This window comes from Suillus discolor (genome assembly GCF_016758755.1).
Source record: "Suillus discolor strain FC423 chromosome Unknown F5147scaffold_2, whole genome shotgun sequence".
NCBI classification, from domain to species: Eukaryota; Fungi; Basidiomycota; class Agaricomycetes; order Boletales; family Suillaceae; genus Suillus; species Suillus discolor.
The window spans coordinates 486410-502826 of NW_024541249.1; the positions used below are offsets into that span (position 1 = coordinate 486410).

The window sequence follows — 16417 nt, forward strand, 5'->3', positions numbered from 1 at the left end:
CCTACTCCAGTATGCGCCCCAGATATCGGTCTTCGGATCGTAATCTTTGAATAGCATTTGATGATACGCCAATAATGCAGGTAGTCCAATAATCCGACTGTCATGCATGGGAAGGCCTACGATAAAGTTGTGCTTGCTGGATACTTGCAAGTTGCCATGGAGTGACGTCACTGAGTGAGTCGATACAGCAATAACTGTTCTCAGTATTTCAGATATTCGAGTCGTCCGTGGCACACAACCCATAGTCAAAGCTCTCCACGAGTTTGACATTCTTGAGTCACTGTCCAGTAACGGTCAAATGCCAATAAGTATTCGGCGGGTAGTAATTGTTTGAGGTAATAAGTGCTGCAAGTAGGCATTTGATCGCACACTCTATCCAATCAGCGCGCAGCGTAAAACCATGTCCGTCGCCGAACAGGTACTATGGCAGTCAGTATGTCACCTTGTCTTGCAAGGTTATGCCAGGTCACGGGAAGAAACAATTTTACTTACATAATTTTAGGCTTTTCGCCTTGATTATTAATTGGTTCCTGTAGTCAAGCCCTGAGTACATGATTTTTCCTGTACGCCTCAGGCCTCAATATTCCAAGCTCGCAATTCAAGTTCCCAAGCAAGGTATTATACGTCAACGACACTCGACACTACCAGGATAGCTATTGATATTCTATGTCTATGTAAACGTGAACAGAAAAAATTGAGTCTACCGATCAACACCCCCAAGTCTCTGCAATGTAAACTATAATCAGGTATACCGCTGTCTATGCGAGGTGATACAAAGATAACTAAAAGACGATAAGCGGTGGAAAGAGGGTACCAGATGCGGAATATTGTAAGATACGAGGAATGGGGACAAATGGTTGAGCAAGGCCATGAAGAGTCGATTAAGTAGCTGTAAGGTAAAGGTAAGACGCCGACCACTTATAGGACGGAGATGAACGAAGCATGTTAGGAGGGAGATGAAGCGACGGTGGTTGTGCAAGTCAGGCAGGCGAAACAGTGCGTGCGCAGTGTGCAAAGTCCAAGAAAACGCCCCAGGCTATGCCTACGCTCGTTTCTTCAATAGCACAGCATACGCCCGAAGTTCACGGATGAGGGACTGGAGCTGGGGCGTACGGGGCGTGTCATCGAAGTCTATGGGTGAATCCACATCCATGTCATCACCCCGCTTGTCACCACCATCCCCGCTCTGGTCTTCATTGCTGGACTCAGACTCGTCGGCCTCGGACGACGAAACCATTTCCTCATCAGCTAAGAGCGAAGCAGCAAATTTCGAGCCTTTGCTAAGTTTATTGGAGGACGAATGGAATGATGAAGCTGGAGTTAAAGTAGATGTTGACGTGTGGGTGTTTGAAGAGGAGACCGCATGGGACGTCGATGCGGATGCTGTACGAGAAGGTAAGGCTGATGCAAGCCGCAGTTTTGACTTTTTTGAGGAACTGGAACGCGAATCAAGTCCAGCTTTCCGCTCGACCCACTCCGCAAGCTTAAAGATTTCTCCAGGATTTGAGAAGGCGTACCATCTGGGACGTTCGGTCTTCGTCTTCTGTGGCTTGTCTTTATCCTCATCCGATTCAGAATCAAGGTCGGACTCAGACTCGAAATCGTCTTCTGAGCAGTCATCATCCTTTGGCGGATCTATTCTCTCTTCGACGCCTGGTCGCACGCCCCACACAGCTATGAACCAGCTCCATCGTTTGTGTGACGCACGTTCTGAAAGGGAGGGGGGAGTCCACGGTGATCTTGACTTGGCTTTATGGCTCTTAGTCTTGGTACCTTCATCCCGTTCCCCAACTTCGATATTAGAGGTAAGATACTCGCGTGAAGTGTCTCTCTCTCCTCGTCCTGGCGTCAGAGCCCAGTATACCCTGCCTTCCGAGTCCCGACCTAGTGGTATGATGCGCTGGGCGCAGGAGGATAAAGCAAGGGCCAGGGCCGTCTGGGGGGTCAGTGTATGCGTTGGTGTGTCCTCTAGGTCCTTTGCAGCCTTCCCTTTCTCCTGGACATTGACGCCGTCTTTCTCCTTTTCCTTCTCCTTGGCACCGCCTCCTTTCCCCTTCGCCTTCTTGTCTTTGACCTGCGCCTTCATATCCTTGGTCTTCTGCTCCATCTCCGCCTTTTCCTTTTCCTTTCTCTCTTTTTCAGCCCGATCAAAAGCTTTCTTCATTTCTAAACTTTGCCTCGTTAATTCTTTCGCATCTTTGGCGCCTTCCTCTAATGCATCCCTGACTGCCTTTCCTTGTAATGCATGGTCTACGAGGACACTGACAGCAGGTACGAGTTGTGAGGTGCGGACTACTTCGGGCCAGTCTGTCTCCTTGCCCATTTCTTTGGTATGAGACGAAGTGCGGGCGGAACGGGTTCTAATGATCGGCGCGTTCTGAAGGAGGTGCTCAGGGGCAGGGGTGGGAGATGGCAGAGCAAGGGAAGGGAGTGTGCTCAAGGTGCTTAGAGTATTAACAATCTTGAAGAGGAACACCTGCTGATGGAGCGCGTTGGCTGTTGTGGAGAGGATCTGTTGGGGCAACCAGAATAGTGAGAGGAGAAGAGGGGACGGAGAAGACTGGAAAACACCTTGACGTCTACTTCTATCATGCCTAACAATGCAATTAGTAGTGCTTTCATGCACCCCTCTGAGACCCAAGGTTCTAAATCACCATCCTCCCCATCGTCGTCAAAATCTCGTCGAGAGCGGGAGAGAACCTCGAGTTCATCGTGGTGTGAACGTGACAGAGGGAGGAAACGAAGTGCAAATTCACGGATATAGATGCGGGCTTCTGCTCCCTGCAGAGAGAGATGAGTGCGGACCGGTGTCCAGAGAGCTTTGGGAAGGGGTCTCTGGGTTGGAACTGGTGCAGAAGTAGATATATGCGCGGGATTCTTGGTGGATCTAGACTTGGAGCGACTAGTTGCACTTGCAGTTTGCTGGAGCGTGGATTTGACTGTTCTCGACTTCTTCTCAGCGACAGGTTTACCTGCTATTGGGCCCTGTGCACTTGTCAACATTAGGAGGTTAGGACTGATATGGATACATACGGCCGCAGCTGGATCTTGCAGGAGAAGGTCTGCGGCTGACTGGAGCCCTGATTTACGCGTTGCAACAGTGAGATTTCCATGCCTATGTAGGGATCGAATTAGTGAAGTCGTGGCATGACGCGTGGTACGAACCCCGTGGACTGAAGGCCCTTTGCCTTTCTGCAGCGAACGCAATTACAGGTCTCCTCGCATCGAGGGCACCTAAACAAAGACGGAAACCGCGCATACAGTCAGTGCCAAGCGCATCATTAGAGTCACTACGAACTTGAAAAAGTACCCCTCGCTAGATGCATGTCGTTTTTTCTCGGCTGCTGGGACAATACTGGTGGACAAGATGCCCTGAAGCACGAGTCCATAGCGATTTTTGAGACAGGGGCCGCAGTACTTGGTGTTGCACTGCCGCTTAGATTTCGTGTCTTCGCGTGTGCACTGGACGGCAAGAGCTGCGTCACGCTTCTGGCTACATTGATGACAATAAACAAAGCCGTTTGGGAAGTCGGAGGTAGCGTTCGGGAGGGGACGGCGCGCAGTGGTTGGCTTGATAACTGTAGTTTCAAGTTTTGACCTCTTTGCTGGCTTGTCGAGGGTTTCGTCTGTTTTGCGTTTGGACGATTTGCTCATGGTGTTTTGAGATATGGATGCACGCAATGCGTTTTCTTTGCGGTTGGACACAGTGCGCGTGGGGTCGCTAGAAGCTGGTATACTAGGCTTATGCAACGCGGAAGAAGGAATTTCGACGAAGACTTGAGATAGACGCCTTGCGATGCCTTTTGGCTGGCCTGCCATTGATGATGATGATTGTAGTTCTATCGGAAAAGGCGCGTACAATTTGCGTACAATAAACAAATGTCTTTATTGCTTTGATCACATGATTACACCCTTACGGGTTTCTTATTCGGCTCAATCAATCTGCTTGGAATGTGCAAACAACATACTTAATGTGATTTATAACCAATTAAGTTGCTCTTGAGCTCACATCTCAAGTGATCTACTGGAGCCTGCCATCGCTGATTAGGCCCAGATATCAGGGTCAAGCGGTAGACATCCTAGATGGACCTGCGTCATTATTTTCTCTCCATGTTGATGGGAATTGGGATACTGGTATGGTAAGTAGAGGATGCAATCCCAAGCCCAGACACAGTATTGGGGGCACAAAAATGAAATTGGCGCTTTGAGACTTGGACGAAGCTTACCAGTCTGAAGCTGGTGACTGAATGAACGATGGACTGCTGCGGGGCTACGAGATGAGAAACCCGGGCGACGGACTGATGATTTGTACCGCTAGGGATTCTCAACGGGGTGCGAATCTATATGCGAGGAAGCATATGGTCCCTATATTGGCTTAGCAAAGCGAGGCGCTCACTGGCACAGAGTTTTGACTGCGCTCTTGACTCTCTGAATTGAGCGAAGATCAGAGTTCAAATCCAGCGTGGCAAAGCTCCACTTGACCCTCGTGCGACCCATTAAGTCTGCAGCTCACAGCATCATACCCGTCCATCAAGCCTTGACAATGTTGAATCCCAGCGCCTGCGGTAACCCAGCGCCTACGGTAAGCCACCGCATCCGATTATGCTGCCAAGTTACCATCACTGGATAAGCCGGCTTACCACGTTGTACACGTCTGAGAGCAACGTCGATGACAGGCGCTGCGAACAGAGTGGGCAGGCAAGGTTGTATAGAAAAGGAGGAAGAGAAAAGAGATGCGAAGTAAATCTTTGGACCGGCGCCTTTATAGGGCGGCTCATAGGCCTGTGCTTCTCTAGCATAGAAGCGCAGGGGAAAATCTCCAAGTGCACGTTGACACAAGGCTCAGACTATACGCGTCGACGATGCATGTTACCTATTGGCATCATTCTGAAGTGAACCGAGGCTTGAAGTATGAGCTGGTGACAAGACATATATTCCACCTACAGTGAGTCGATTTACAGTTAATCAAATAAAAATGCATTTTTAGTTCTTTCGATGCTTTATGTAAAGCGTTTTGCCGCATTGATCGTCATTTTTATACCTCCAACCAGTCCAAGAAGTCTGGCGTGAAGTAAGACAGGATCAAAGTAGCACCTTCACAGAATTATGTCAAAACATCAAAAAGCCAATACATGTGTACTCACCTGCCCGGACCATACTCTCCGTGGTCTCGAATGCCATGGTTTTGAGATCATAGACGCCCGCAGCAGCACCAGCATGAATCATCGCGAATTCACCGCTGACTTGATAGCAAGCGATAGGATGGTCTGATGCGAGCTGTGTAGCATCCGAGATGATGTCGAGATACGGAAGCGCGGGTTTCACCATAATGATGTCTGCGCCTTCTACGATGTCTCGTTGCTAGAAAACATGACAATTAGTAGCGTGTTGTGTAAGAGACGGAGGGCAGGAGTTACTATTGCACGCCGTGCGAGTCCCTTGGCAGTAGGAGGGAGTTGGTAACATTTGCGGTCGCCGAATGATGGGGCGCTTCCGGCAGCATCGCGGAAGGGGCCGTACAATGCGCTCGCGAACTTGGCTGAGTAACTCATAAGGGTGCATTTGCTGGCTAAGTCAGCGGCAATGAGTGCCTGCTTAATGGCCTTGATGCGCCCATCCATCATATCGCTGGGAGCCACACAATGGGCGCCGGCCTTGGCGTAGTTGACAGACACTTCTGCGAGACGTAGGACGGATGGCTTGGTGTTGATGGTGCCGTCAGCATGCAGCAGACCGCAGTGCCCATGTGAAGTGTACTCGCATAGACACACATCACAGGCAATATACAATGATGGGAATAAGAGTCTGATCTTTTTGATAGCTTGGATGACGGGTCCAGATGGATCGTCTGCTGGGGTGCCACGGCCGTCCTGCAAGGTCTATAACACCGCACGCAGTTTCACCAGAAGGAAGCTCACCTTTTCGCAAGTCAAAGGCACACCGAAGAGGATGACGCTTTTTAGTCCTTTCTTCACTAATGGGCTGAGGAAGGTTTCGAGCTGGTTGACACCCCAGCGGCGTTGACCGGGTAGTGAGGGTATGATGACGCTAGCATCTGGATCATCTGTGATGAAGATGGGATACATGAACATTGACTTTGTGAGCTGCCTACGACCCTGCCATGAGCGTGACAGGGGGTGCTGATATCCACCCTGGAGGATTGAACTGAGCGGAATCGGCGTTTTAGATGTGAAACCATTAAACATGAACGTAAGTACTCACGAGATATCCATGTCGTTCTGGTCGACGTCAAACGTTAGCAGTTAATTCAACTAGCGTGTCTGTCGTCTACGTCGTGGTACGATATCAAGACTGGCAATGCCTGGCATAGGTCACCGGTCGCATGGGAATTTTGATCTCAACAGTTTCAGCACAGTATGTGGTCATTCACTAGAATGTACTAGACCTTCCTATATATGCTTCACAAATCACGGGCGATGTATTTGCGCATAAGATAGCTGGATCCTTCATCTTTGGCGCCGTTTTCTCATCAATTTCGGTCAAGAGTCACAGCGAACCATAGCCTGAGCAATGAGCATAGCCTAATATTTTGAAGTCTGTTGGTGGCTGTGACGAATGTCGTGGGAATGAAATTTATCCTGCTGTCACGCCCTCCCCTCAGCTAGCTCACTACTTTCATTTACTCCCTTCCCCCTCCGCTCCCTTTTGACTCTTCACCATGTCTCATGCTGACCACACAAGAGATCCATGGTGCGTAGTAAACCAATTATCTGGCCAGTCCAGGTGATAATTTTGTAAAGTCCATGGGTCATATTAAATGACTTTGGAGGCGCATTTGCTATGGGCGCTGTCGGCGGCGGTATATGGCACGGTATCAAGGGCGCACGAAACTCCCCTAGGGTAAGTTCTCTTTCTCTTTCTCTCATCTTATTTGCTTCCTAGTCAAACCGGAACAAACATCACTGACCTGAACACTCACAGGGTGAACGTTTGGTTGGTGCCATATCTACCATCAAAGCACGTGCCCCAGTTACAGGTGGCAACTTCGGCGTTTGGGGAGGCATGTTCTCCACTTTCGATTGTGCTGTGAAAGGTTGGCGGCAAAAGGAGGATGCTTGGAATGCCATTATTTCGGGGTTCATGACGGGTGGATGTTTGGCTGCACGAAGTGAATTTCTCCTCATCTTTACTCGTTTCCATATTTCTGATTTCAATGCGTCGGATGTCAGGTGGCCCAAAATCAGCACTAGGATCTGCAATTGCGTGTGGTATCCTCTTGGGTGTATTCGAGGGTGTCGGTGTCCTTCTCTCCCGTGTGTTCAGCGAGGGCACACGACCACAGCTTCCGCAACGTACGTCACGTTGTCCGACTTTATTTCGTTGACTGACCGTTTTTATCTGCATCACTTGTTTCACCTCCCCGCCACACCCTCTCTTTGCTTCCCATACGCTTTCGGTGCCACGCCCACAGTACCAGACACTATTCAGCCACAGCCCTCAGGACACTAGCTCCATACCTGCCTTGCAATCTATATTACAATAGATGTCTCTCTTCGCCTTACGGCCCACTTACCCTCTTCATTGTATATTCGCGCTGCAATGCAATGCATAGTACTGAATCTACTCATCATCAGACCTGATTTGATCTGTTGCCATTGGGCTCTTCCAGTCTCGAGACTCTTCGAATCTTGTGACGGCTATATCAATATTGCAAATTCGTATAGGAAACTCGTATACAGGAAGGACAATTACTATATGAATCGCGCTCTTGGCCAAGCTCAGTGAGTTGACGTATATATATCGTCAAGACGCTGACCCGGATTCCACTCTGCCAAGTGCTACTAACTCGAGCGATGTAACTTCTTGGTTCAGGCACCTGTCACAGCAGCCGTTCGCTACGACCGAAAACCGTCAAACTATGCGCGACGTCTGACTTCGCTTTCCGTGGGCTCACACTACATTATCTTGTCCCTATCATCTCCCTTCATCCCCTCACCTCACTCTGCAGTAATACGAAGATTGGCGCATGCTAATCTAAGGGACACCAGTTCCTGATGTACTTCAAGTCCGCGAATACCCTGATCTCGTGAACTCGGAAGTATGAAGATTTTCAGTGACAATTGATCTTCGCATATTGGCAGCTTTGTATTCATTGCGTCAGGATACTTAGATTTTTTTGTGAGTGGCTGCAGTGACATCAATGAATCCATGAATCCTAGGTACTGCAGTCGTGGAGGATATCATATTCCTTGTCCCTAACACGCCCATCTATATCGACATATTATAAGAACGGAGCGTTTGATTCCGCAGAACCAATTCGCGTTGATACCACGTGCGCGCTCCACTCGAACTCCTTTCATATATACAAGAGATAGCCTAGACATTTCAATATACTTCGAAACCCTATATGTTAAATAAATACCACGACGGATCCTCTCCACCAACTTGAAATTTCTCTTCCCCGCAGACCACTCGGATGATCTATGCTTTCGATGAGCGGTGGCTACCTGGGAGTAGCGAACAGAAATGTATTCGGTGGGAGCACGAATATACATGGAGATTCTAATGATTAGGGAGGACGGGGAAAGGTTTGGGTAAAAGTCCGAAGGGCTTTTCGGCCAAGCGTATGTGTCTGAACCTAAGGGTTTCAATGTGAGCTGTGATGGGCGGGAGGGCACCGATCAGGCTGCCCTGTGTGAAGCTTGGAACCTTAGGAAGCGGAACGCAGTACATCGGACGAAGGTTGATGCGAAACGATGAGTCAAACTAACTTCGTTCGAGCTCTGAGAGAGGGAGAGGCGGGTAGGTGCAAATAAACGACAGAAAAGGTAAAGAAGACAATGAGGGACTACTACTGACGTAGTGATTAGAGAATTGGCTACTGACGTGGGTCAGAATAAGGTGCGTTAGCGCCACCTTACTTACTCACGCGTAGATTAAATTCTGTGACACGAGGCTGTCACAGAATACTAGTTGTGCGTGTCACCCATGCTGTAAGCTTAATTATGAAACGGCCTGGATTTGTTTCGCGTCACGGTTTGCAATGTATCACTAGTGTCGGCGCCCTTTTGAATTCTCAATACACATACCAGCAGTGGCCTGGACTAGCACAACTATGGAATATACAAACCCGGCATCGATGAGGCGCAGCTTCGGGACGACTGTCGCTGGTCCAAGGAGAATGGACCTGGCTAGCCGGCCTGTTCTCAATCATGATCAATCATACCGCGCTGATGCAGGATCAGATTACTTCTCTCATAACCATCCGACTGTTCAGCGACGTCAGTCAGCCAAGCAACTCATCGACAGATACGAGTCCATTTTGCAGGAACCATCAATTGCTCGTAGGCCACCAAGCGCAGCCCGTTTTCATGGTGTATTGTCGTCTCGCTCCATTGGCAAGGGTAAGAGAAGGTCTTTGAGTGCCTCGCTGCGCAATTTCCTGTCCGTCTTCCAGAAGGGGAGGAAAGGAAAGGACGGAGATGATCAAGAAGAAGACATTCCTACAGTTGTGGTCGACGCACCGAGCATGGCTCAGATCCCTTCAATGTACACTGAGAGCGCTCCCCTTCCTCATGATACAGGTAGCGTGGCCCTTTCAGCGGGTAAAGTCTCTGCACTTCACTCCGGTGCGCTGTTATATCTTTCCATGCCATCATCTTCCACTACTTCGCCTATCCTGCCCACCTGGACATCCTGCGATGTCACCTTGCATACCCTGCATATACTCATAACATGGTATACTACTCACAGCAATGCTTCGACTCATGTCCTTCCACTAGATGGCTGCACCGACGTCCGTTCTATGTCTATGAACCGACTGGATCCTGACGAGAAGGCTCTCCTTCCGACCTCAACAGACCAGTCTGAGCCAAAGGTGTTCGAGCTTGTGTTCGAGGGCCGCCGAAGAGAAAAATTTGCGGCATCATCGAGTCAAGAACGGGCACGATGGGTCAGCGCTATATGGTATGATAATGCACAATTAGCGATGCAGATTGATGCGACAACTTTCACAGGGATACATTACTCCAAAGGCGGTCGCAGGGAACAACACGAGTACAGGCGTTAACGATACGGACAAATTTGGAGCGTAAAGGTCAAGAATACTTGCAGCCTCCGTCAGCATCAGAGTATCCTTCCTCCGAATACACTTCGTCTAGTGGTGTTGAATCCGAGACCTCGCTGACGACGGAGCAGTCTCTTCCTCCGACACCAAGCAGCAAATCACCTCTGTCCACTCAGTCTCCGGCTCGTTTCAGTCTACATGATTCGCCACGGAATCGTTCTCCCATGTCTCTCTTGCCTCCGCGACCTCCGTCACAAATATCACCATGGAGTCCTAGTCCCAAAAGTCCCTCAATTGCCAAACTTGGAAATCTTTCCGTCGTCACACAACGGTTGGCACAGATTGATCAAACGAGCTCCCCAGGATCAGCGAGTAGTGACTCTATCATGCCGCACTTACAGGGTGCTCAGACCATCCGGCCCATGCGTGCTCGCCGGGCGTTTGCGGAAATCCACAAAATCAAAGACGAAAGCTTTTCGAGCGACTCGCCATTGAGCAGTGGTGGACCCAGCCCGCAACCGAGATCGCCGGCATCGATCGAGACATACTCTTCGCGGTCAAGAAGTGCTTTCGCTCGTAGTGGGACATCTCTAACGCCTGCTCCGACTCTTCCTGAGACACTGCGAGTTCTCGTGGAAGGTTTACCGATTCAATCTCCCTCGCCATCTACAGTAGATAAGGGTCTGCAGGTGGTGCCCATTACGGACTCGATCAAAGAGGGCGCAGCAATGACTTTAGATCAAACGATAGGTATTAGCGAACAAATAACTGTGTTACAACACGATATTCGGCACCTTCCCAGTGAGCTGGCACCCTTGTTGGCTAACACCACACGTCAGTCTTCTACCGAAGCTAAGGAGGCCATCACTTCTGCGATACAAGAATTGGTTGCCAGGGTAGAGGAGATTCAGCAGCAGGGCTCCTTCAGTACTGTCCAGCTGCAGGGAAATTCCATTATGAAGATCCTGGACGTCATGCAGACGCAGTTGAAATCGAGTCTTCCTCGCATTCTCGAAAAACTCGATACGATCCATGACAATCAAGAGCGAGATATGTCGACGTCACACCCGAACATCACCATGAAGAATCTGAGGCCTCCTTTTTCTACACCGACTTCACCGGCGGATGGTTCCAAAGCCTGTTTGAACGTGGATATCTCGGATATATATGCGAAGCTGAATGAGCTCGCCTCACTTTACAAGACTGGTAATACCCCGTCGAGCCCCACTGTAGGAAGCCTTCGAGAAAATGCAGAACCCCCAGAGAAGCTAGCACATGACCTGTTAGACGACAAGGTTCGTTTATTTTTAATCATGCGGTTTCATGTTTCATTGGCTGAAATTTCACAAGCTGAAAGCCGTCCTGGATTACCTGAATGCGGATGAAGAACAAAAAAAAGTGCAGCTCGAACAGCAGGCCGATAGTGTCCGCTACCTGAACGAACTAAATTCGGTTAGCTCAAGAGCGTAAAGTGTGCATTGCTACTGACAATTTTTCATCAGTGGCTGGATGCGTTTGTCAGCACAGGCACCGCGCAGATACAGGTTGTCGCAACTGGTGTTGAACAAATTTGTAAACAACTAGGTATCAGCACATCCGAAGAGCTTTCAAGCACCAACCTGAGTGGACAGGTGCAGCAACTGCTGGAGGCGGCGCGGAGTCAAGTGCACAATGAAGAAGACTTGCGATCAACAGTCCACGAGTTGATCCAGGTCGTTCAAGAACATCTCACTCATGGAGATGAGCGACGCAAAGCACTTGGTTTGTTTGTCGGATCATCTCTGTGTTGTCAGTGGTTAAATGCCGATATATTTCAGTGACGGACTCGGTCATGGAAATTATCAATCGCCAAAGAGCAGACCAGGAGCAAATGCTGCGAGCATTGTCGAGTGGTAAGTAGTTTCCTTTATCCAGAAGAACTTGTCTGACATATGCTAGAACTCACGGAGGAGATCCGAGGGGAACGACTGCGATTCGTGGAAGCGATGAAAGAGGCCACGGCAATTAATGTACAAGGCATGTTTTCCCTTTGTCCTCACGGTCCTTCATTGACGATGTTCTGTTCTGATGAGCAGCTCACGTTGAACATTTTAAGGCTGAATTGGGTCGTGAAGTCGCAGTAATGACACAAGATGTTGGGAGGCTGCACAAAGAGAAGCAGGCGATCGAACAGCAAATTGCGGACCTATTCGCATTCTACTCCAAGCAAAAGCAGGAATCCGAGGTGTGTCCCGCCGATCTCCTTTTGGCTTGATGATTTCTTGTTCTTGAAATTGCAGGCCCCCTATCGGCGTGTACTTCCACGGTCTTCAGGTCACAAAAATGTTCAGAATATAGCTGCCTCAGAATCACCACAACGGCGTCCGTTACCTAACCCTGAAAACCACGGTGCTGATGCTGTTAGGTTTCAGAGGCGCGATCCTCGGAGTAGAATCAGAGCTGAGTAAGTGGGGCATTGAGATGGAAGTGGAGAACGACGATCTATGTAGAACAATGATCTATGTAGAGACAAGCGAACGTTTGATGAATATGTCAATATGAATTAGTAATGTTGAGTCCCACCTGCATAGACACCACCGACACGATTATCGTATCACGGCCGTGCGCGTGAGAGAGCGATAAACGACAAGGCCTCGTCCCAGCCCATTCTTTCCCGCTCCTTTCCCAGGGCTCCGCCCCTGCGAACTTCCTCAGCATCAATGACTTTCCAGTCATCGTATTGGGTGACCATGCCATCTTTGATTCCATGGACAATTTCTGGTGGTAATGCATCAAGATCTGGACGACAATCGAGCAGTTCGTCTGGTGCCATCTCCATTTCTGGAGGGGGTGGTGCGGCAGCTGTTACCGCTTCTGATGAAGGTGCTATGTCAGAGAGAATAGTGCCTGCGACCGCATATGCATCGATCATAGTTGACGCAAGCACACCCTTAGCACCATTGGCTGCCCATCCGGAAGCATACATATTTTTCAAGGCTGAACCATCGGAAGAAGTAATACGCCCTGCGGATGAACGCAGGTGACGCAGAGCAGGATCGAAGAAAGTCGTCTCTGGATCTGCATGAAATCCGAGGGAGGTTACGACAAGAGAAGTAAGAAGAGTGGATGTCTCGCCAGTAGACACTGCACGGTGAGTGGCAGGATCAAGGCAGGTGTGAGCAAGGGTAAGATTCGCCATATCTAATGCTGAAGCACTTGATGGAAGAGTAAGACTAGCGGGAGAGCGGTAAAAATGGAGTGACCAGGATTTGGGCGTCGATCCTGGTCGATTCTTGGATCCTTTCTGGAGTAGCTCGAGCGTGCGCCGCTGCTGGCGTGTTAATGTGACACCTGATGGGGGTGTAAGTAAAGTGGGTTCGATAGGAACCATCGATGCCTCTGGAAGATTGATCATCTCCCGAAGCTCTTTAGTGGTGAATGCAGCCTCCAGAGGTCCCCGCCTTCCAACTATGGAGACATGCTTGACGGTAGAGCGGGAGAGAACTTCGAGAACATGCTCTGGTACATCATATTGACGAAGTACAGAGGAGGAAGTCAGAAGAATACGTGCAATGTCCAGTGACACGTTTCCCTGTCCAATTAATGTGAGGTGTGATATCTTGTCAAGCGCGGGGGGTGGCGGCTGGGATGGGTGTTGTGTATACCAATGGACCAGGGACAATGCAGGTATGCAGTAAACAGACGGAGGGATTGCAGGGTGCAAGGTGGGCATAGTACATCCTGTCGCGAACAGTAAGTGGGAGTAGTTATTGAGTATGGAGGTCAGGGGTAGATGAAGCGCGTGAGGAATAGAATGAAGGGGCGTGCTCCCGACATTCACGTTTCCGAAGAAACGAAAACGCGGGTCAGTTGCAGTAGTATCGAATTTGTTCGTGCAATTCTAAGGGTCTCCTCAGTGATTAGTGAGACATGAAGAAGTCCAACTCACCTTGACCTCTGGATGATCTGGTGCAACGCCATAGCGGACAAGACCGTGAGGTGCCCACAGTCGATCATACATGTGCACCCTTAGTGGTGGAGACATTGGATCCTTCAGTGGAAGGAGAGAGAGCAGGCGCGAGGCTACATAAAAAGCAGATGGCCCTCCACCGATTATAGCTAATTTCACCGGAGGTGGCATGGTCCAAAGGACCAGGAAGGATTAAAAGAGCCTGTAAGAAAAAGATAATGAGCGTTTGATGAACGTGAGTGCGAATGACACCGACCGTGACCGACGCGGCGGCCGCCAGTAGCGCCTCAAATTGGCCGTACTTACATAGGACTTCTTGACTCATCAGTCGCGAATATCCATGCAGGCGACACTCAGTGTTGCTGCTCTCAAACGTTTGCTCCAACCTTAATATTGCATTTTACAGAGCTCACTCGGTTCCAGCATTCATCAGGGCACTAACATGTCTGTCGAGATATGGCGACGATGTTGTCATATCTGCAAATCCAGAACACCTCTCATTAACCGCAACTAATTCTTCACTCTCTGCATACTGTTGCTTCAAGTATGGGCGCAGGTTCTTTTCCAGATATAAATTCAGAGATGGCGTGGCACAAGACGATGTCCAGGACGTGAAAGGACAGTTGCTCGCTAAGGTATGTCTCTTTTATTGCCCAACTGCGCTCCGCGACAGACTGTTTAGAAACATAGACGTTTCTTTCCATTATTAAACATAGAACTATCGAGAAGACATTGGAACGCTGCGAATTCATAATCGTTGAAGCAGCGGATCTATATGACCAGAATGAGCCAGACGAGGACCAGGACACATTAGAGAGCAGATTGATTATTCGATTGCACTGTAAACATGGTATGTACGAAATCTACTCCACGTGCACAGACATGTAAAAGTCTCCGCAGGCATCGTAAAGACCCACCGACTGCCACTCTTGATCCCTACATCATTGCTTTTACCGGGTACCTCAGACCCTTCGACTGAATCCCATCTTACAATAGGTCCACGCGCAATAAAAGACATAACGGAGCATTTCCCAAATGCTCGAGGGGCGAAAGGTGATCCTCAACTTGTATGGACCTTTGGAGACACCGACGTTGAGGTTAAGAGCCTCGAGTCCTCTATTGACACTAGAGGTAGGAATGCCTAATCCAGACGGTGGACTGCTCATATCTATCTCCCAAATCAGGTAAAGCTCAACTATCAACAGAGCTGACAATCAGCGCGGATGAGTTCGATGTCTATGACGTCTATGCAACCCCAACCATCATCTCTTTTCACTTGCGAGAGTTCAATGTGTGTTACCACGGTTAACGTCCACTTCTTACAGTCTCTGACTTTTCTTATCTGACAGGCCACAATTGCTTTCGCGGAATCCATGGGTCTCTGCCTAGATCTACGGTTCACGGATTCTGTGGCCCCTCTCTTCATCGACGTCGAAAGCGAAGAGTCAGAGTGTCTTTTTGTCATATCTACCTCGCAATACGGTGGTTCAGTCGCACCTCCATCGTCAAACTCTACTCAACACAACACACACAAACGTCCTTCTCCAAGCGATGATGGTAAAAGCAGTTCGAGACAGCGAAGCGAAACACCGAGAATAAAGAAACCAATGAAAGCCGTGCAGCGTATGGATGTGCGTACACCTGATATAACTTCTACTTCGAAAGCACAAAACGATGCACGATCAATGCCACCGCCATCTTATATTCCTCAGCACACGTCAGGCTCTCCACTGAATCAGATGCCGCCTCTTCCCTCGCCGTCTTGGAATCTTCCGCCTGATCCATCCCATGGAGTTACGGTGCAACTCGAGCCTCTTTTCTACCCTCAGTCTTCTCAATTGTTATCGGATGAGCCAAGCGGGAGCCCTGAAGTGGGTCGAGCTAAAGCACGGGATCGGACTCCATTATTTTATCCCCTTTCACAACTTTCTCAGGCAGACAAGGAGGTGATACGCGCATCTGGTTTGGGTATCGAAGACATGAACCAGGATGAACTAACGGCAATGCTCGAAGGAGAGGGCGAAGAAGTTGGCTTTGAGTTCGCTGCGTCTCAGAGTCTTACCAACATGGAAGATGCAGATTCAACTATGCTTTCTGCGGATGATGATCCTGAAAGCTTTGAACTTGTTGAAGACATTGGCACTGAACTTGGGCCAACGCAGGACGACGTTGGAGGCAGGAAGAAGGTATGTTTTATCATCCTATGGAGGGCTGGGTGCTAACCCGTTGTCTACCTCAGGTGTTTCAGCCTCTGTTTGAAGATTAATTTCGACACACATAACATGTTAGGATTTTGTTCATCCTTTGTTGTTGTGTTTACTACTTATGATTTTCCTGACACACTGTAGTGGGAGAGGGTTTTGTAGAAAATAAATGTCATATGCTGTGCATGCTTAAGATTCGGTTTATAATACAGTTACGTAATTAACCCGATAAGCAGG

The 16417-nt window shown here is 49.2% G+C and overlaps 6 protein-coding genes across 6 annotated transcripts; 3 read left to right on the forward strand and 3 right to left on the reverse strand.

Moving 5' to 3' along the window:
• Positions 1-605: 605 nt before the first annotated feature.
• On the reverse strand, positions 606-3842 carry F5147DRAFT_665006 (uncharacterized protein). Its single transcript, XM_041435059.1, has 5 exons — positions 3299-3842; positions 3166-3234; positions 3034-3115; positions 2572-2985; positions 606-2512 (listed from the first exon to the last, which is right to left on the reverse strand). The coding sequence occupies exons 1-5, from the start codon at positions 3817-3819 to the stop codon at positions 1043-1045; spliced, it is 2556 nt and encodes an 851-aa protein (XP_041299466.1). The 5' UTR covers positions 3820-3842; the 3' UTR covers positions 606-1042.
• Positions 3843-4912: 1070 nt separating this feature from the next.
• On the reverse strand, positions 4913-6338 carry F5147DRAFT_665009 (uncharacterized protein). Its single transcript, XM_041435060.1, has 5 exons — positions 6223-6338; positions 5919-6165; positions 5418-5870; positions 5145-5361; positions 4913-5094 (listed from the first exon to the last, which is right to left on the reverse strand). The coding sequence occupies exons 1-5, from the start codon at positions 6231-6233 to the stop codon at positions 5036-5038; spliced, it is 987 nt and encodes a 328-aa protein (XP_041299467.1). The 5' UTR covers positions 6234-6338; the 3' UTR covers positions 4913-5035.
• Positions 6339-6679: 341 nt separating this feature from the next.
• F5147DRAFT_742013 (mitochondrial import inner membrane translocase subunit Tim17/22) lies at positions 6680-7470 on the forward strand (the record flags this gene model as incomplete). Its single annotated transcript, XM_041439520.1, has 5 exons — positions 6680-6711; positions 6762-6861; positions 6943-7129; positions 7191-7313; positions 7433-7470. 5 exons carry the CDS (start codon positions 6680-6682, stop codon positions 7468-7470), a joined length of 480 nt encoding a protein of 159 aa, XP_041299468.1.
• A 1521-nt stretch (positions 7471-8991) lies between these two features.
• On the forward strand, positions 8992-12653 carry F5147DRAFT_625274 (uncharacterized protein). Its single transcript, XM_041432670.1, has 7 exons — positions 8992-9927; positions 9978-11322; positions 11378-11479; positions 11530-11788; positions 11845-11919; positions 11966-12058; positions 12103-12653. The coding sequence occupies exons 1-7, from the start codon at positions 9077-9079 to the stop codon at positions 12279-12281; spliced, it is 2904 nt and encodes a 967-aa protein (XP_041299469.1). The 5' UTR covers positions 8992-9076; the 3' UTR covers positions 12282-12653.
• F5147DRAFT_742014 (uncharacterized protein) lies at positions 12621-14147 on the reverse strand (the record flags this gene model as incomplete). The annotated part of the gene is made up of 2 exons (XM_041439521.1): positions 12621-13907; positions 13956-14147. 2 exons carry the CDS (start codon positions 14145-14147, stop codon positions 12621-12623), a joined length of 1479 nt encoding a protein of 492 aa, XP_041299470.1.
• A 110-nt stretch (positions 14148-14257) lies between these two features.
• F5147DRAFT_665025 (Rad9-domain-containing protein) lies at positions 14258-16407 on the forward strand. The gene is made up of 7 exons (XM_041435061.1): positions 14258-14350; positions 14400-14611; positions 14667-14826; positions 14877-15107; positions 15161-15267; positions 15326-16162; positions 16216-16407. The coding sequence occupies exons 1-7, from the start codon at positions 14317-14319 to the stop codon at positions 16240-16242; spliced, it is 1608 nt and encodes a 535-aa protein (XP_041299471.1). The 5' UTR covers positions 14258-14316; the 3' UTR covers positions 16243-16407.
• Positions 16408-16417: the final 10 nt, after the last annotated feature.